This window comes from Eupeodes corollae, chromosome 3 (assembly GCF_945859685.1).
Source record: "Eupeodes corollae chromosome 3, idEupCoro1.1, whole genome shotgun sequence".
In the NCBI taxonomy this organism is placed as follows: Eukaryota; Metazoa; Arthropoda; class Insecta; order Diptera; family Syrphidae; genus Eupeodes; species Eupeodes corollae.
Genome location: NC_079149.1, coordinates 85,294,829 through 85,310,870, shown reverse-complemented (window position 1 = coordinate 85,310,870; position 16,042 = coordinate 85,294,829). Strand labels below are relative to the sequence as shown.

The 16,042-nt window shown below is 34.4% G+C and overlaps 3 protein-coding genes across 3 annotated transcripts; 1 reads left to right on the top strand and 2 right to left on the bottom strand.

The window, feature by feature from the left end:
* Window positions 1-344: 344 nt before the first annotated feature.
* LOC129950660 (uncharacterized) lies at window positions 345-797 on the bottom strand. Its single transcript, XM_056062586.1, has one exon. The coding sequence runs from the start codon at window positions 795-797 to the stop codon at window positions 345-347; it is 453 nt and encodes a 150-aa protein (XP_055918561.1).
* A 471-nt stretch (window positions 798-1,268) lies between these two features.
* On the bottom strand, window positions 1,269-8,025 carry LOC129952639 (uncharacterized). Its single transcript, XM_056065377.1, has 2 exons — window positions 7,910-8,025; window positions 1,269-3,334 (listed from the first exon to the last, which is right to left on the bottom strand). Exon 2 carries the CDS (start codon window positions 3,323-3,325, stop codon window positions 1,301-1,303), a length of 2,025 nt encoding a protein of 674 aa, XP_055921352.1. The 5' UTR covers window positions 3,326-3,334; window positions 7,910-8,025; the 3' UTR covers window positions 1,269-1,300.
* Window positions 8,026-13,044: 5,019 nt separating this feature from the next.
* LOC129952693 (transcription initiation factor TFIID subunit 13) lies at window positions 13,045-13,766 on the top strand. Its single transcript, XM_056065457.1, has 3 exons — window positions 13,045-13,196; window positions 13,256-13,595; window positions 13,663-13,766. Exons 1-3 carry the CDS (start codon window positions 13,152-13,154, stop codon window positions 13,683-13,685), a joined length of 408 nt encoding a protein of 135 aa, XP_055921432.1. The 5' UTR covers window positions 13,045-13,151; the 3' UTR covers window positions 13,686-13,766.
* Window positions 13,767-16,042: the final 2,276 nt, after the last annotated feature.

Here is a 16,042-nt window from a genome sequence, read left to right as displayed (position 1 = left end):
ATATACAGTTTATAGCCTTTTAAAATTTAATTATCTAAATAAAATAATTTGTTATTTAAAAAGAAAAGCGATGGAATTTTTATGAAGCCTTAAATCATGAAGATGATGGCTTAAATTTTTTCTAAAGGGATGAGAGAGTAAGGGGAAAATGGGGAAGAAGTGATAAGGAAAAGAAGCCGAGGAATGGGGTTGTTCTTAGCGAGGAAGACAACCAGGTAGGGAGGGTTTATGATAAATATCTCGCGCATCGCTACCACCGGGATGCTAGACTGGCATTATTTTTGTGATGAGTCCTGGGTCGAAGAACCTTCGAAACCGCTGAGCTACGGGTTCAATTAAGCCAGTCACGACCCCAAACAGGCAAAGCGGCTCGTTACAGTATCCAACACATGGCCAGCTGCAGCCAAGCGGTCGAAAATCTCTTCGATGTCTGAAAGATGCTTTTCAACATTTCCATTTTCTTGCAGCCTAGCAGAGCACAATCTTTTGAGAAGAGCTACACGAGTCGATCGAGAAACCCTTTCGTGGTGGTTACGAAGGGCATCCCACACATGCTTTGCATGCACGCAATTTTTCACCAAGGACAGCTGGTTATCTCCCAAGAAGAGAATAATTGTTCCTTTCGTCTTTCGATCGCCCGTCTTCCAAGCAGCATCCTTCAAATCGTCTGTAGCAGGAATATCTTCCTCAATGTACTTTGATAAATCATCTCGTGCGAGGAAACTTTCCACGCGAATTTTCCATATTTGCCAATTCGTACTATTTAATTTCGGAATACTTACTCTGTCGTCAACCATTTTGCCAATCACGTTCATACAAGACATAAACAAAAAAACTACTAATAAAACCAGTTGCCTGGGCCCATAACCTGTTAGCAAAAAGTTATGTTTTATTAAATATATAAGTGGTTTTACAAAGTTAATTTAGTTAGAGTGAAATATAAAAGGTAGCGAGATGCAAAATGGTTGGCGGCTTGGTATCGAGTGAGAGGTTACCGGATACATGATGAAGTTGGCGATCATACATGTGTAGTATGTCAATGTTGGCGATCCTTGCTAGCTGTGTTCATCGCTCTGCAGCTCATAGCTTCGTTCAACAGTTTTTACACCTCATAGAATTCGGAATGTATTTCTTATGGGCATCCGTACAACATAGAACTCAAAGCCCATAAATTACACTAATTTGTTATACTTAGTCCTTTTAGAAAAGCTAATGACTTAAACAAATTAAATTTTAATAGTCCTTTTAGAAAAGCTAATGACTTAAACAAATTAAATTTTAATAAATAATAACAACTTCTTTACTTTTTCTTAACGCTTACATAATTTAATAATGAAACTTGTTTTGTATAAGTCACAAGTATTTCCTTTGTATGCCACGACACTGGTATTTTTGGACATCGAAATATATTCTTACCCAGAGGTACAGTACTTATTACTCGCTTTGGTAATAAAAAACTCAAAAATTTTCTTAACTCCTTATGGGTCGAATGTTCAGAGTACCTTACTGACACAGAGTTTACTGGACCATCATACTTAGGATCTATAGTATCCGTACCTTTTGGTTTAATTGAAAGGACCATATCGAATGTATCACTAAATTTATGAAAGTATTCATCCAAGTGCCTAAAACCAGCATCTGCGTGAGATACAACATGCATGTCAGCCTCATTAGCATTCGATACAAGTTTTTTAAGAATCTTTTCGTTTCCAATTAGTGTTAAAGCTTTTTTCCTTTTACCATCTGACCATATTTTTAAGTCAAAAGCATCGGCAATTGAAAACCAGAAGTTTTCTTTTCCTATAACATCAGTGCAAACCACGTAAAGAATTTTTTTACCTTCGTTGCTCTGTTTAAATTCTCGAACCCAATTTATGGCTTTCGATATACACTCGGCTTGAGAATTAATATTGTGTCTGTCTGAAATATGTGTCGTGTCCAAATATAAGAGGTCTATGTGGTTCTGCTTTAGGTTTAAATTTATATCAAGTTCCATTTTCTGTGACCAACGAAAATCTCCTGTGTGAAGAATTCGTTTTCCACAAGGCAGTTGAAACAAAAGCATAATTGCACCAGGGCAATGGTTTGCGTCTATGGCAGTGACGGAAACGCCCTCGATCTTATGTGGGGTGTTCAAAAACAGGATGTGTAGTAGCTTTTCGTCGACGGCAATAAATCCTCGTATTAAGTTAATTGTTGTTTCGGATGCATATATTGGCATTGAAAATTTCTTCGTTAGACCAACATAGTGATCTGTATGAAAGTGGGTCAGGAAGTAGGTTGTCACGTTTTTCAGAAGGCCGAAGTTGAAAGCATCCACAGCAAAAGTTGTCCCTTCGATAACTTTATAAGGCGGACAATCGTTTTTCTCCGAATCAACAGTACCAGGACGTTTTCTTCGAGGTGGAGATTCTTTATTACACTTTTTATCATCATTCAAATGTAATGTCTTGGAAGATAAAATACAATCTTTTGTAATTTGCATCTTTTCTAACTCACAAGCTGTATGTGTTTCATCACTAAACCTGGATTCAGTTTCCTTGATAAGTTTCGACAATTTTTTGTTAGACCTTTTTTTCGTTTTTCTGTGGGTTTTTCTCTTATCCTTTTCAATGTCTTCCACTTCTGAACTTGAATCTAAACACAAGTCAACAATTTCTTCTTTCAACAACGTTTGTAATTTTTCCTTTTTACTGTATTCTAAATTTATGTTGATGTCAATTTCTTTATCGCACGTAATTGTTTGAAAACTTTGATTATCCATTTCTTTACATCCTAAACATTCCGTTAGTGTTTTGATTGCAATGTTGTTTGTTTTCATATTCAAACATTCACATAAATCAACAATCTTTGGTTTCATAGCGTGATCGTTATTTTTAAACTGTGAGTATATTTTGTTCGATTGGGAAACTTCACTACGTCGCGGCAATTTTTTGGCTGAACAAAAGAAAGTATTCAATTGTGTTTGTTTCAAATTTGTTCCGTTTGATTTCTTTACAAAGGTTGATGGACTAATCGAGTTGTTGTCTGGTTTACTTAACATTGCATTTTTTCTTTTGAAAATTCTTTTATTCTTTTTTATATCAGAAGGACTTGTTGTTGAGTTTTGTTTTTTAACTGGGGAAATACATTCATCTTGAGTAAGATCTATAAAACTTAACTGCTCTATTTCAAAGTTTCCCTCCAAGATCGGACAATACTCCTTTTGATCTTCACCATTTGAACTACAGTTTGATACCGATTGAAAATCGATATTGCTTTTGCTGTCAATTCCATTAAACGAATTCATTTCACTTAAATTAACTTGAGATATTATGAAGACCATATAAAAAACCTGCAAAAAAAGAAAGAAAGCTTTAAATATATTATGAAAAAAACATGGTTCATTGCATGTTTATTAATAATTCTCATAAAAAATAGTTGGATTTCAGGTGGCAGAATTAGAGGACTACATGCATTAGACTTTATACTATACAAAGCCACACAAGTAGCAAATAGTAATATCAGATCCTGTATTTTAGCCAGGAAGAAGTTTAATCTCTTTCTATTAGCAAATTACAGTGATCCAGACCAGTGTGCTGTGAAACTAGAAATGAAGGGACTCCCACCACTGATCTTGACATCGTGCTAAATGCCGCGTGACGGACCAGAAGGGCCTCCCGCTTACATCACAAGCAAGCTTGTAGAGAAAGCTGCCTCTGAGAGATGGGACGTGGTAGTAGGCTGATACAAACTCACATCATACCCAATGGGAAATCAACAACAGAGGTGAGTCTCTTTTTGAATTTATACTAGACCATAATCTTTTAGTAGCAAACAGCGGTAACGAATCCAGTTTTGTAACTAAAAATAGAAAAGAAGTGCTTGACGCTACCCTAACCAATAACTCAAGCACAATAGTAATAGATCAATGGAATGTTCTTAAAGAGGAATCATTCTCAGACCATAAACCGTTAGGCTTCTTGATACAAAATGAAGCAGCAACTCCAAAACCCTTTAGGAATTTCAGGAAAACAAACCGGAATGTATTCTGTAGGGAAGTAGGACAGGGGATTCAAAACCCGGATACACTTCTAATTCAAGAACCCTCCGACATAGATATTGCATCAGAAAAAGTCGGAGTTGTTCTCAATCACGCTTTAGATAAAAGTTGTCCCATCAATCATATGGGAAAAGATAGGAAAAAACCACCATGGTGGACCACTGAAATAGGCAACTTAAGAAAACAGACTAGAAGACTTTTCAACGTCGCCAAAAGAACTAGGAAAGAAGCGGATTGGGAACATTATAAGACCAGTCAACGTATTTTTGAAGTCGAAACACAACGAGCAAAACGTAGCTCATTTATGGCCTTCAGCGACGAAATAGAAAGTACAAATGTATCAGCAAGGCTAAGGAAAATTCTGACCAAGGATTCAGTCACTCTAGGATCTCTCAAAAAACCTACAGGCAGCTGGACTGAATCCTGAAACAGATTCTCATACAGAAACCCTAGTACCATCGAATATTATAACGGAAGAAAGGATAAAATGGGCCATTCACTCCTTTTCCCCGTGCAAATCCCCTGGTCTAGACGGAATCTTCCCCATGATGCTTCAGAAGAGCATAAACCTTACCATCCCACACCTAGCTAGCATTTTCAAAAATAGCCTTAAATGGGGGTATGTTCCCTTATCGTGGCGTGAGGCAAAGGTAGTTTTCATCCCTAAGGCTGGTAAACCTATCCATACGGGGACTTTAGAAACCATTCCAGGCTGCCATCCCAAGCAGAGAGGAATGGATAGATAATATACCATACTCCAGTGAGTCGTCAATAGCTATCTATACTGATGGCTCTGGTGTAGGGGCAGGCTTATATTCTGAATCTCTCAAGTTAACCGCCTCGCTTAGGCTTCCAAACTACGGTAGCGTCTTCCAAGTGGAGTGACAACAGCTACTAAAAAGGTATCAATGATGGCGATACCACGAGCTGATATCACCTTTTACATTGATAGCTAAGCAGTAATTAAAGCGATTACTGCAACTGAGGTAAAATCAAAGCTTGTTTCAGCTGCTGCGAAGAGAAGGTTCTTGGCGCACAGCACAACAATAGACTCTGCTGGGTCTCAGGCCACAGCGATATACTAGGCAACGAGAAAGCCGATGAATAAGTAAGATTAGGGTCAATGCTTGACGTAATCCAAGCTCAGCTAGTTAGCACCCCTACCTGTTATTTAAAACAGGAAATCTCAAAAAGAATTACTATCAAGGCCAATCAAGAAAGATCTGGCCCTATTTTAACAAACAAAGAACGGAAAGAATTATGTAGCTACACAAGGGATCACTTCGATCTCTTGTAAGCATAATCACCGGACATAATTTGTTAGGTTATCATATGAAAAAGATGATCTATGGAGAGGATGCGCTGACGAGGAGGTGCATGAAGACACTCCGCACTTTCTGTGTCACTGTCCCGCACACTCCCATCAAAGGAAGAAACTGCTTGGCAACTATTTCTTCAAGGATTTAGAAGAACTCTCTAGTACGCCAGGTAAAAAATTCTGAACTTCGTCAAAGCCTCTAAATGGCTTGACTAACTGACTAACACATAGATTTTTCTTATTAGCTTGAGTAGCAATACTCACGGGTATCACAATGGATCTGTATTGATCTCAGTGTGACGGTAAAGACACCAACTGTCAGCCCCTCAACCTAACCTACCTATTGAGTTAAATTGTTTCGTTTCACTTAAGTATTTATTTTGTATATTTTGTGCAATGGGAAACATAAACATTAATTATTTTTAGACTACGGCTATTGCGGTTACCTTCACGGTGGTTTAAACTTATACAATTTCATAAATCAACAGGTAAGAGTTGATGAATAAAGAAAATAACATTATAAATCCTCCTCTGCGAAGTGCATTTAAAGAAGCTTTATGCGATGTTCATAAGAAGTCATGTTGTAAAGATCCACCATTGTAGCCCTGTTAAGGTAAAACGTAAATGTTTAATTGAATAGAATCAATCTAATTCTTGTGGATCTCTTAAAAAGGCGACCATATTTGGGATGCGTACTAAAAATTGGGGAGGACCAACATTTTATACAGAGCAAGAGCAACGTAAAATTCCTTGGACAACCGTTTAACAAATCCTTACATAGACTGAAATTCAATTAGGTTAGGTTTAGGTTAGCCCACTCTTTTTGATTCAATTGTACGCTTAGATTGTACGCTTTTGAAGATTTTCATATCATCCACATAGATTAAAATGTAACTGTACTTACTGTACACAAAGGAGTAAATCATTTATAAGTAAGGTAAAGACTACCTTAGAATTTGTAGTTAAATTATAAACTATTACAAACAACTTGTTCAAATTACAAACTTAAGAATACAGAACAGTTTATATCTTGTTTCGCTTTGAGATGATAAACTAACCGTTTCTTACTTTATAGAGATTGAAAGTCTAGCTGATCACAATAGTAGGAGCAGTTGTAGAAAAACCAAACCTTTCATGTGCTCTTTTTTGCTGTTGATTATAAAGGAATGTTTGTCGTATAGCTAGATGTTCTCAGTAACTAGGGGGCAGTTGTATAACATAGCTACTTTAACAAGAAATTATAAATCTAATCTCATTACGCCATCGAAAAATCTGAGATGAGATTCTGACAAGCAAAAACAGACGTCTCCGAAAGCGGATTGATCATAGGGGTTACGCTTTAAAGTGTTGAAACAATAATCAATTTATACGGAATGGGATGGATGACAAACGTTTGTTTCATCCAATGTGAAAGTTTTTCAACCCCAAGCTTATATATCTAAGTGCAACTTTTTTCAGATGACATGTTATGATAGCAATGATTTACAAAAAGTCGTAGGTACATGTTGAGAAATATTGTCTATAAAATGTGATCCTTAGATGTCGAGTTAGCAGGATAGTGACCTCAATTACAATGTAATTTTAAAGAAGTTTTGAATTCAAAAGAAGACAATATAAGTTTTTGACTGAAATTTTTAATAACTGGACCTGAATCTCATTGAGAAGTATTTCTTTAAGCCAATGTTAAAGAGTTTTGTCATATGCCTTCAACAACTTTTTCGATAATTGTCACAGATATGTTGTACTTTAGAATAAGGATTGTTTAGTTAAATATCAAATGTAGTTCATCAAAAATTATATGAATTGTGGAAATGTATTGTTGTGTTTTAAGTTCTAATCCAATATTGTTAGCCAGCCTGTATAGGACATCGCAGTAAATGGACTACAAAAACTTGACAACCAATATAACTTTTCTTAAATAAGAAATTTGGAAACATTAACAAAACATATGTAAATAATTAAAATATAGTTCAACCTTTCACAAGTTCTATTATTTGGGCCATAGGTGTACTCATGGAATGATGGTTAGTGCGAAGGACTGTCATGCGAGAGGTCTTGAGTCTAATCCCTTCCTTTGCCACCTGCCTCTTGCGAGAAATTGACAATTCCTCTAAGAGTAATCGCCGTCATGAAAAGTGCTTTCTCAAAATAGAAAGTGCTCCATGACATGAATCGAGTTGAAAGTAACTATGCCCGAGTTTCTAGGGACTGTTGCACCGCCTAATTTATTTATTATTTTGGACAAGGCCAAAGCTACCAGTTTTGAAATTAAATTTATAAGTTGTTATTCTCAGTAGTGAACAATTTAAGATTGTGCTATTTTGTTTATAAAAAGGGAACATACAAAAATATAGACGTGCTGGGTATTGGTTATAACTTTAAGAACCACTTGTTAAAAATAAAGTAATAAACAAGCAAACATTTGTAGAACGTAACTCAAAAGACATGAACATTGGCATTCGTCCGAGAGGGTTTATTTTATGTATATTCGAATTAATTTTATATATTTATTTATATATAAACCAATATTTAGTTATATATGTATTTACCTATCTGCATTGAAAAAAGAGTGAAATCCGTAGTAATTTGTTTAACTTTGTAAGATTTAATATTATGCCGCTCTTTGATATTATTGTTTACATTTTTCAAATAGTTCTGTTCCCGAATATTTAGACAGACGCATTAATAAACCTGTCAAATTTCGAAGTAGTTTTTATTAACGAATAGTGTTGCCGTGTTGGCACTGTTATACTCATGTCAAAAATTTCAATTCACTCTTGCGAAATAACAAAATTTCAAATGTACACGTGTGTTTACAGCTTTGTGTGAATGAAGGTTTTTCCGTTTAGAGGTTTTATAAAGAAAAGCGTGCTATTTGGACAGCTACTACCATAACTTTTAAAGCTATTATACTTGGACATTTGACAAATAATAATTACGCAATTTTGCAAGAAAAGAATTCTAAAAAGGCAACCTAACTGATCTCCCAATAATACATTAGATAGCGTATTCCTTGAAAAGTGTAAGAATTTTTTGATTCCATGTGAAGATGACATTTGAGGTCTTTTAATTATTTTGATATTGGTGGTTATAGGCTTTTCACACCAAACCCAAAACCCGGTTATCGGCAAAAAGTTTTCGAAAACACGAAAATCGTTCACACCGAACATTTACACGTTTTCATTTGACGTTTAAATTTGTTTGAAACCGGCTGTCAAATTTTGTATTGATAAAACAAATTTGTGAGTAAAAAGTTTTGTAATTTGAGAAGATTCAAATTATTTGTGAAAAAAATGAATTCTGAAAAATTGAAATTATTTTTAATGTATAAAAAGAAAGATAAACAAAATATGAAGATTTTTTTAAACTTTTTTTCATCATATCAAGCCTCTATAATGAAAAAAAACGTCGTTTTCTTTTGCAAATCCTGGAACTTCTAAGGAAAAGAAAAGTTTTGATTGATGCAATTGAAAAACGTGATCGCCAAAGATATATGTTTACAAAGTTAAGCTTGTTATAACAATTCAATTAATAGCTATGTATATATTTAAATATTTGATGCAGGTACGCACCAGCACTTTTTGGGAACATGAAATGTTAGAAAACGATGATGAGTATTTCAAACAACATTTCAGAATGAGCCGCAGAACTTTCAATATACTCTGCAATAAACTAAAGGATCTGGAAACGCAAGATACAAACTTTAGGAAGTGTATACCATTACAAAAAAGAATAGCCATTGCAATATATACACTGGGATCATCCGCTGAATACAGGACAGTTTCAGCTATCTTTGGGGTAGGAATATCCACAGTATGCATTATTGTGACAACATTTTGTCAGGAAGTTTGCCGTGTTCTACAAAAAAAATACTTGTGTGCATATCCACTTACTGAACAAATTATTAAGGAAAATGTGAATGGTTTCGAAAAACTTGGTTTCCCTCAATGTTTTTGAGCTATTGGTATGGGTATAATTATTGTATGTTCTTAAAAGTTGTCTCAAATAATATTTTCAATTTCACTTAAGATGGTTGCCATATTGAAATCCAACTCAGGATGCTGTTGATTATTATAATTATAAGGGATGGTATTCTACTGTACTACTAGCTGTGGTTGATTATCGGTAATAATCGAAATTCTACTCGGAAACTTTTCTTTAAAAATTAACTAATTCTTATATGTGTACGCAGTTATAGATTTCTTTATATAAACGTCGGAAGTCCAGGACGTTGCAATGATTCGAAGATATACGAAGATTCGTATGTGAGACAACAGCATCGGCAGCCAATTTTGAAAGAAATGTCAAAAAAAATGTGTGATGTGGATGTTCCTGTAGTCTTAATTGGGGATTCCGCTTTTAGGTTTTCCGAATCTTTGATGAAACCATTTCCTTTCAGTACCACAGCTTCCGAAGAAGAAAAGAACTTCAACTACGCACTTTCGAAATGTCGAAGAGTTGTTGAAAACTGTTTCGGACACCTTAAAGCAAGATTTAGGAGAATCGGAAAGGGTCTTGATAACCGAATCGATAACAGCATCTTGATTATTAAAGCATGCTGTGTCTTACATAATTTTCTGAATGTTAATAATGATGAAATCAACATCCAATGTTTGCAAAATGCAAACAATAATTCGCATAGAGAGCAACCGGAACAATCAACACAGGTAGATGATGCAAGAAATACACCTTCCATTATCCGAAATGCCATCAAAATGCAATTAGGTAAGATCACAAAATACCTATACAACAAATGTACACATACTGCACATACTTAAGTATATACACATTACATATCTACATAACGCAACATATCGACGAACGCAACGTCGCGACGCATGGTGAAGTGGTGCTTTTGTATAGCTCACACTCAACCGTCTTCTCCCATCGCGCAAAATACTTCTTCTCTTCTATTTCTTTAAAAATGTGGCAATTTTTCCGGTTGCCCCGCAGCTCAGACTCCTTTTCAGTCCAGAGTTCGAGCAGGTACTCCTCATCCTGGCTCCCCTACAGTTTTCTTTTTTTATTTTTTTTATTCCATATTCTGTAAATAAAAAACAAAAAGCAATAATTCTTATTTTGTAAAGATAAATTGTATAAATAATATTACTTACCACGGCCAAATTGTTTTGATTGTTTGAATATAATTGTTTTGAACCAAATTTCAAAGTAAAATATTTGTTTTGACAGCAGCCATCATTAATTTGAGCGCTGAATGTTCCGAAAGGTTTGTTTGTTTTGTTCATCTTTGAATTCTAACTAGTTTTCGAGAGGTTTTATATAAAACATGTTGTTTATGAAACCTTGTCGTTTACAATAATGTATGGGAAAACTTGAGTTTTCGTTGTAGGTTTTCGGCGAAAACCGGTGTAAAAAGCCTATAAGCATTCATTAGTTTATTCAAATATTGTTTATCATAATTTTTAAAAAATCATTTTTTTCTTAGGTTTCAAAAGTATTATAGGCCAAACAAGGTTTTCTTTAAATACTTGTTTGATGTCCTCATCATGTCCAGTGAACCAACAAAGAAGCATTTTGGAATCACACCAATCATTGAATTGCGCAAATTTATACGTTTTTTTGGTGGGGGAGGGTATCAAATTGGGGTCGGAAATGAAGAAAGTGTTGGTATGGCTCAACCAATGCATCGCAAAAAATATCTGGGTATACCACAGCAGTGGCGCAGTGAAACGACAAAATATAGAAATCAACATTTAAACATTAATTAATTTAATCAAAAGTAATTTATTTATTTATTTAATATCACACATTTTTAATGAATTAACAACAACAAAACAACGAAATACAAATGAAAAAAATGTCTTGAACTCTTAAATGCTATATGCGTTGGTTGTGTCGTTTAACTTACTAAAATTTTTTCTTTTTTTAATGCGAAATAATCTTCGTTACTTTTTTTTAATTCATAAATTTTGTCAAGAGGTCTGTAAACTTTTTCTTTAGTTTCTTCAACTATACCCTTGACTGTCTTACATAACTCCCTTTGAGTCTTATATGCATCATCAAAAGCTTTTGAGGCAGTCTTTTTCTTTGTACTACTTGTACTCGGAAGGGGGTAAACCCTTTGCGTTGTATTATTTACTGGTGTTGATTCTAATTCGTCATACAGGGCTTGAATTACTAATTCCTGGAGGTTTCCTTTAACTACAGGTTCGTTTTCCTGAGGTTTAACATTTTCTTTGTTCATATTCGGAAAGTTTTTGTTCTCTGTTTGGCCCACTGGCAGTACCATTTCTGGCCTTTAGATTTATAGCAGCCTTGGCTCTAGGTGAATCAAACTCAAGAGAATTTGAACCTGGCACTTGTTTGTTATTTTAAACTTAAAACATTTAAAATAGAATGTTACACATTTTGATTAAACTCCTCACCAAAATTATCGGGAAGAAACTCGAGGCAAATACATTTCTTTTTTCCCTTCTTTTGACATTTACCTACTTTTTTCTCGGAGTATTTTTTGCAAAATTCGAAGTTAGTTTATACTAAGGGGTAAGAGAAAAGGGAACAAAATTCCCGGGAGTTTTTAGTTTAGAATATGAGAGAAGGGAAATATTTCCCTGGGAATTTTCATTTAGAATTGGGCTGATTATTTTTATGAAACTTCAAAATATTTATTCATTAATTGGCCAGAGGTAAAACGCAACTCGATTTAAAATTTAGTTCAGGTTTTTCTACAAACTAAAGCTGTGTTGAATTTTGGCAGAATATAATTGTGTAAAATGCAATTGATCTTGTGGCGAATTTTCCTCCAAGTTACAAATTGAAATATGTTGGTTCACAAGCATTGCCAAATTTTTTTCTCCATTCAAATTGTTGTTTCGTATTTTGAGTTCGCTTGTTTTCGGCTCAGAAAAGCCCTCTTCAACCAATAACTTCTCAATATCCATTTAAAATAAGCACGCACAACAGAACCCTTTTAGAAATAGGGTTGTTCTCGGCTGGGCACGCACTTGCAACTTTAGTTTCAGAAACTAATGTTTTCCCATCACGTTCTGAGACTATACATATACATATTTTCGTTTATGTTCTTAATATTATTTTTATCTGTAAAAACCTTCAATAAGGTGTCAAAATTTAGTTCGAAATAAATGTACAGAACAATTTATCAGTCCGCTAAATTTTGACAGCTCAACGATGTTTACTATAAAAATAAGAAATTTTAATCCCAAATCCTATAGTGATCAAAAGCATTGGGGTTGCAGGGGGCAGCGTGCTTCCATACATACCTAGATGTTAGTCTTACTATCAATTCCAAAAAACTTGTTTTAGGCTCAAAAAATGAAGTAAGGTTAAGTCCGAAAAAGAAAATATTTTTTTTTATTACTTAAAGGTATTACCTCGCCTTAATATTCAAAACATGTTCTATTAGGACCCCTTCATAGCTGTAAAAAAAAATCAGACGGAAAAGGAAATGCGTGCTGCAGTAATGGAAAGTCACCCCGCCTTCTCCTGATATACTCATATAATCCAATTGAACCGTGGGTAGATGGCCGTGCTAGAAAAATTGTAACTTTTTCACTTATTTTTATAATTTGAGTAATGACTTTTGCACCACCTTGTACAACTCATAAGGGAAAGTATTCATGCAAGAGTTCGTTTAACAAGGATCCATAGTGGACCGTATAAGTTTCAAAATTGACGTTTTCGCCCGCTCAACAAAAGTGTCAACAAGAGACACAAACAAATTTGACGTTTCTTAGGTATGTTGTTGTTTAATGAAACTTACAACTTTTATAGTTTATAATAATACAGAACTTTTGTGAAAAAAAATAAATAATGGCTGGTGCTCCTGGAGGTGATGAAACCTTTGAAGCTGCAGATGTAAGTCTAAAAAAGTTTATATTTACACTAATTTTCAAACAAAAAAACCGGGATTGCAGTTCGACGAGGATGAGCTAGGTGAAGAGCAATTCGTCACAACATCAGCAGGACGTAAAAGATTATTTAGCAAGGAACTAAGATGCATGATGTACGGCTTTGGGGACGACAAAAATCCTTATACAGAAAGTGTAGACTTACTAGAGGATTTAGTCATAGAATTCATCACAGAGACAACTCATAAAGCTATGGAAATAGGACGTACAGGTCGAGTGCAAGTCGAGGATATCATATTCTTAGTTCGAAAAGATCCTCGTAAGTATGCTAGGGTCAAAGATCTACTTACAATGAACGAAGAACTAAAGAAGGCTCGAAAAGCTTTTGATGAAATCAAATATGTTGGTATGTTAATTGTGTACTTAACAATAACAACACAAAATAATGAAATTTTAATTTATGTACATTTTAGGTAACGAAGCCAAAATCAAATAGAGAATGGACTAATACTGAATATATAAAGCTTATAATAATTTAACTTGGTAAACACAATAAAAATTCATTTATTTTAGCACAGTGCAGTTTCTATTATTGTAGTGTTTGTGCTTTGTACCATTATTGCAACTTTATCATTGTTTACAACTGCTTGTTATTTTTAAGAGTTGAGAAAACACTTAGAGTTATCAAGAAAATCTGGGCTTTATTCTTTATTTCGCTTCAAAAATGTAAACCTCTAAAAACGAATATTAACGACTTGTGTCTCGCTCGCTTTTCACGGTGACCGCCTCACTAACGTCGTTTTCAAAAAACTACGGATAAATTACGCCGCCGGCCCAAAATCTTCACCAAACGGTAACTTTTTGAGGATGAATTATTAACTGGTGAAAATTTTGCTTATTAACACAGTCCTTTTCCAAACGATTCGAAGCCCAGTCAACAAACAAACGGCGTTGTCTATGGTCATGAACGTTGAGCTCTTGGGTCAGTGGGATCTTCTACGGGTGTAGGCCCAGGTCCCGACGCAAAATTCGGCAAGTTGAATTCTGAACTACTGAATAATAAACAAAAGACAAACATAAACTATCACAGTGTAGTTCAGGTACTTATTTTATTGCTAATCATTAGTCTCTTGTGTTTAATGTTAATTTATTAAATAGTTTAAATATTTTTTTTTCATTTTACTTTTTAAAACAAAATAAAAATAAGAATTAAAAACAAAACCAACAAAACAATGTTAAACACAACAACAAATAAACAACATATCATAATAAAAACCCCTGAAGAAGTGGTGAGTAGCGATGAAACGTTGGGTAAAAGATGAAATAAAGTTTTTTATTTGCATTTAACATCAATTGACCAAAACAGCCTGCATTACTACATTACATATTCAATAAAAAATTGGTCACATAAAACATACATATAATAAACAAAAGATTAGACCGATAAAAATCGCTTCGTCAATTAGAAGTGAAACCATGCAGAAAACAACACCTGCGTTGAGATCAAACGCAAATTGACTTTTGTTAACCCCTGTTTCTTTGGGCGAAGAAAGCAATTGAGATGTAAAGCTTTCTCTCAAGCAACCGAATTTCAGCTTTATTAGACCCTCATTATATGAAAACACCAAGGGTTGTTTCGCGAGAAAAGCTCTTTGAGTGATCTACGGCCCAGTAGGCGTAGACGAGTGGAGGAGAAGATGGTAATAGGAGGCGCTGATACCAAGTAATATTGAGATAAATAATTTCAAACGGTTCTTAAAGTTATAGTTGATTTATAATGAAAAAAAAACTATTATTTAATACTAACAAGATGTCCTGAATTCCAATCTGGCTTTTAATTTTTTTTAACATCAAATATGTCCCTTTTAAAAATGCTAAAGACAACTAAAAACAGGTGCTTTTAGGCTTCTTTAAAACACACCATATCCCTTATAAATGATGATTTTGCAAGGTACAAATCTAAAAACAGCTTAGATCATTGGGTCTTCATTTGAATAAATCTGAAGTTTCGAAAACCATATAAATCAATTAGGTTTTTGAATAATTCGTTAGTTTTAATTTTTAGTGCTGATTTCGAATATTAAACTCCAAACTATAGCTATACGTGCTCAGAAATACCTGGGCCCTTATTATGAATTACGAAACGAGGCAGAAAAAACTAAAGTCATGGTGAAGTGCGATTATAAGATACGAAAATAGAAAGCAAAGAAAGTTGCCAGGCAAAAACGAAAAAAGATTTTTTAAAGCAGCAACTAACTTTACTCCTATTGACAAATATCAAAATATAAATAAAGTCGAGGAAGTTTCAAAAATAAATTTAATTTGCATAAATTCTATAAAATGTTTTTTCACTACGATTATTTCCTTGAAAGCGAATATGAATCCCAAACTAACGAAGAAGAGGAAACGCGTATAAAAAGAAGAGTTTTAAGAGATTCATCGAACCCAATGAGCCTTCCAAGTTCAACGTAAATAAAGTAAAATCCTTTCCATCTAGTATTAAAAAAGAAACTCCTAAAATATTTGCCAGGTTCAAGCTTATTTATCGGTTGAACAAGGACGCATTCAAATATGTATTAGAAGTGATCGATCCTCACCTTCCAAGTTTCAAATCTACATACATACATAGATGCCACTTGAATATTCGCATCAGTCGGATCACCGAATTGTTTCCCTGATAAATTACCTAACGAAGAACAAAATTAATCATACACACAAAATTTTGTTTTAAGGAAACCTACATTTTTCCAACCATCCATTGGTTTCTCTGGAGGACCGCATGCATTTAGCTTATCAGTCAAAGCCTTCCAAAGAATTTTGGATTTGGCTTGGCTCGTCGGCAAGTAATTTTTG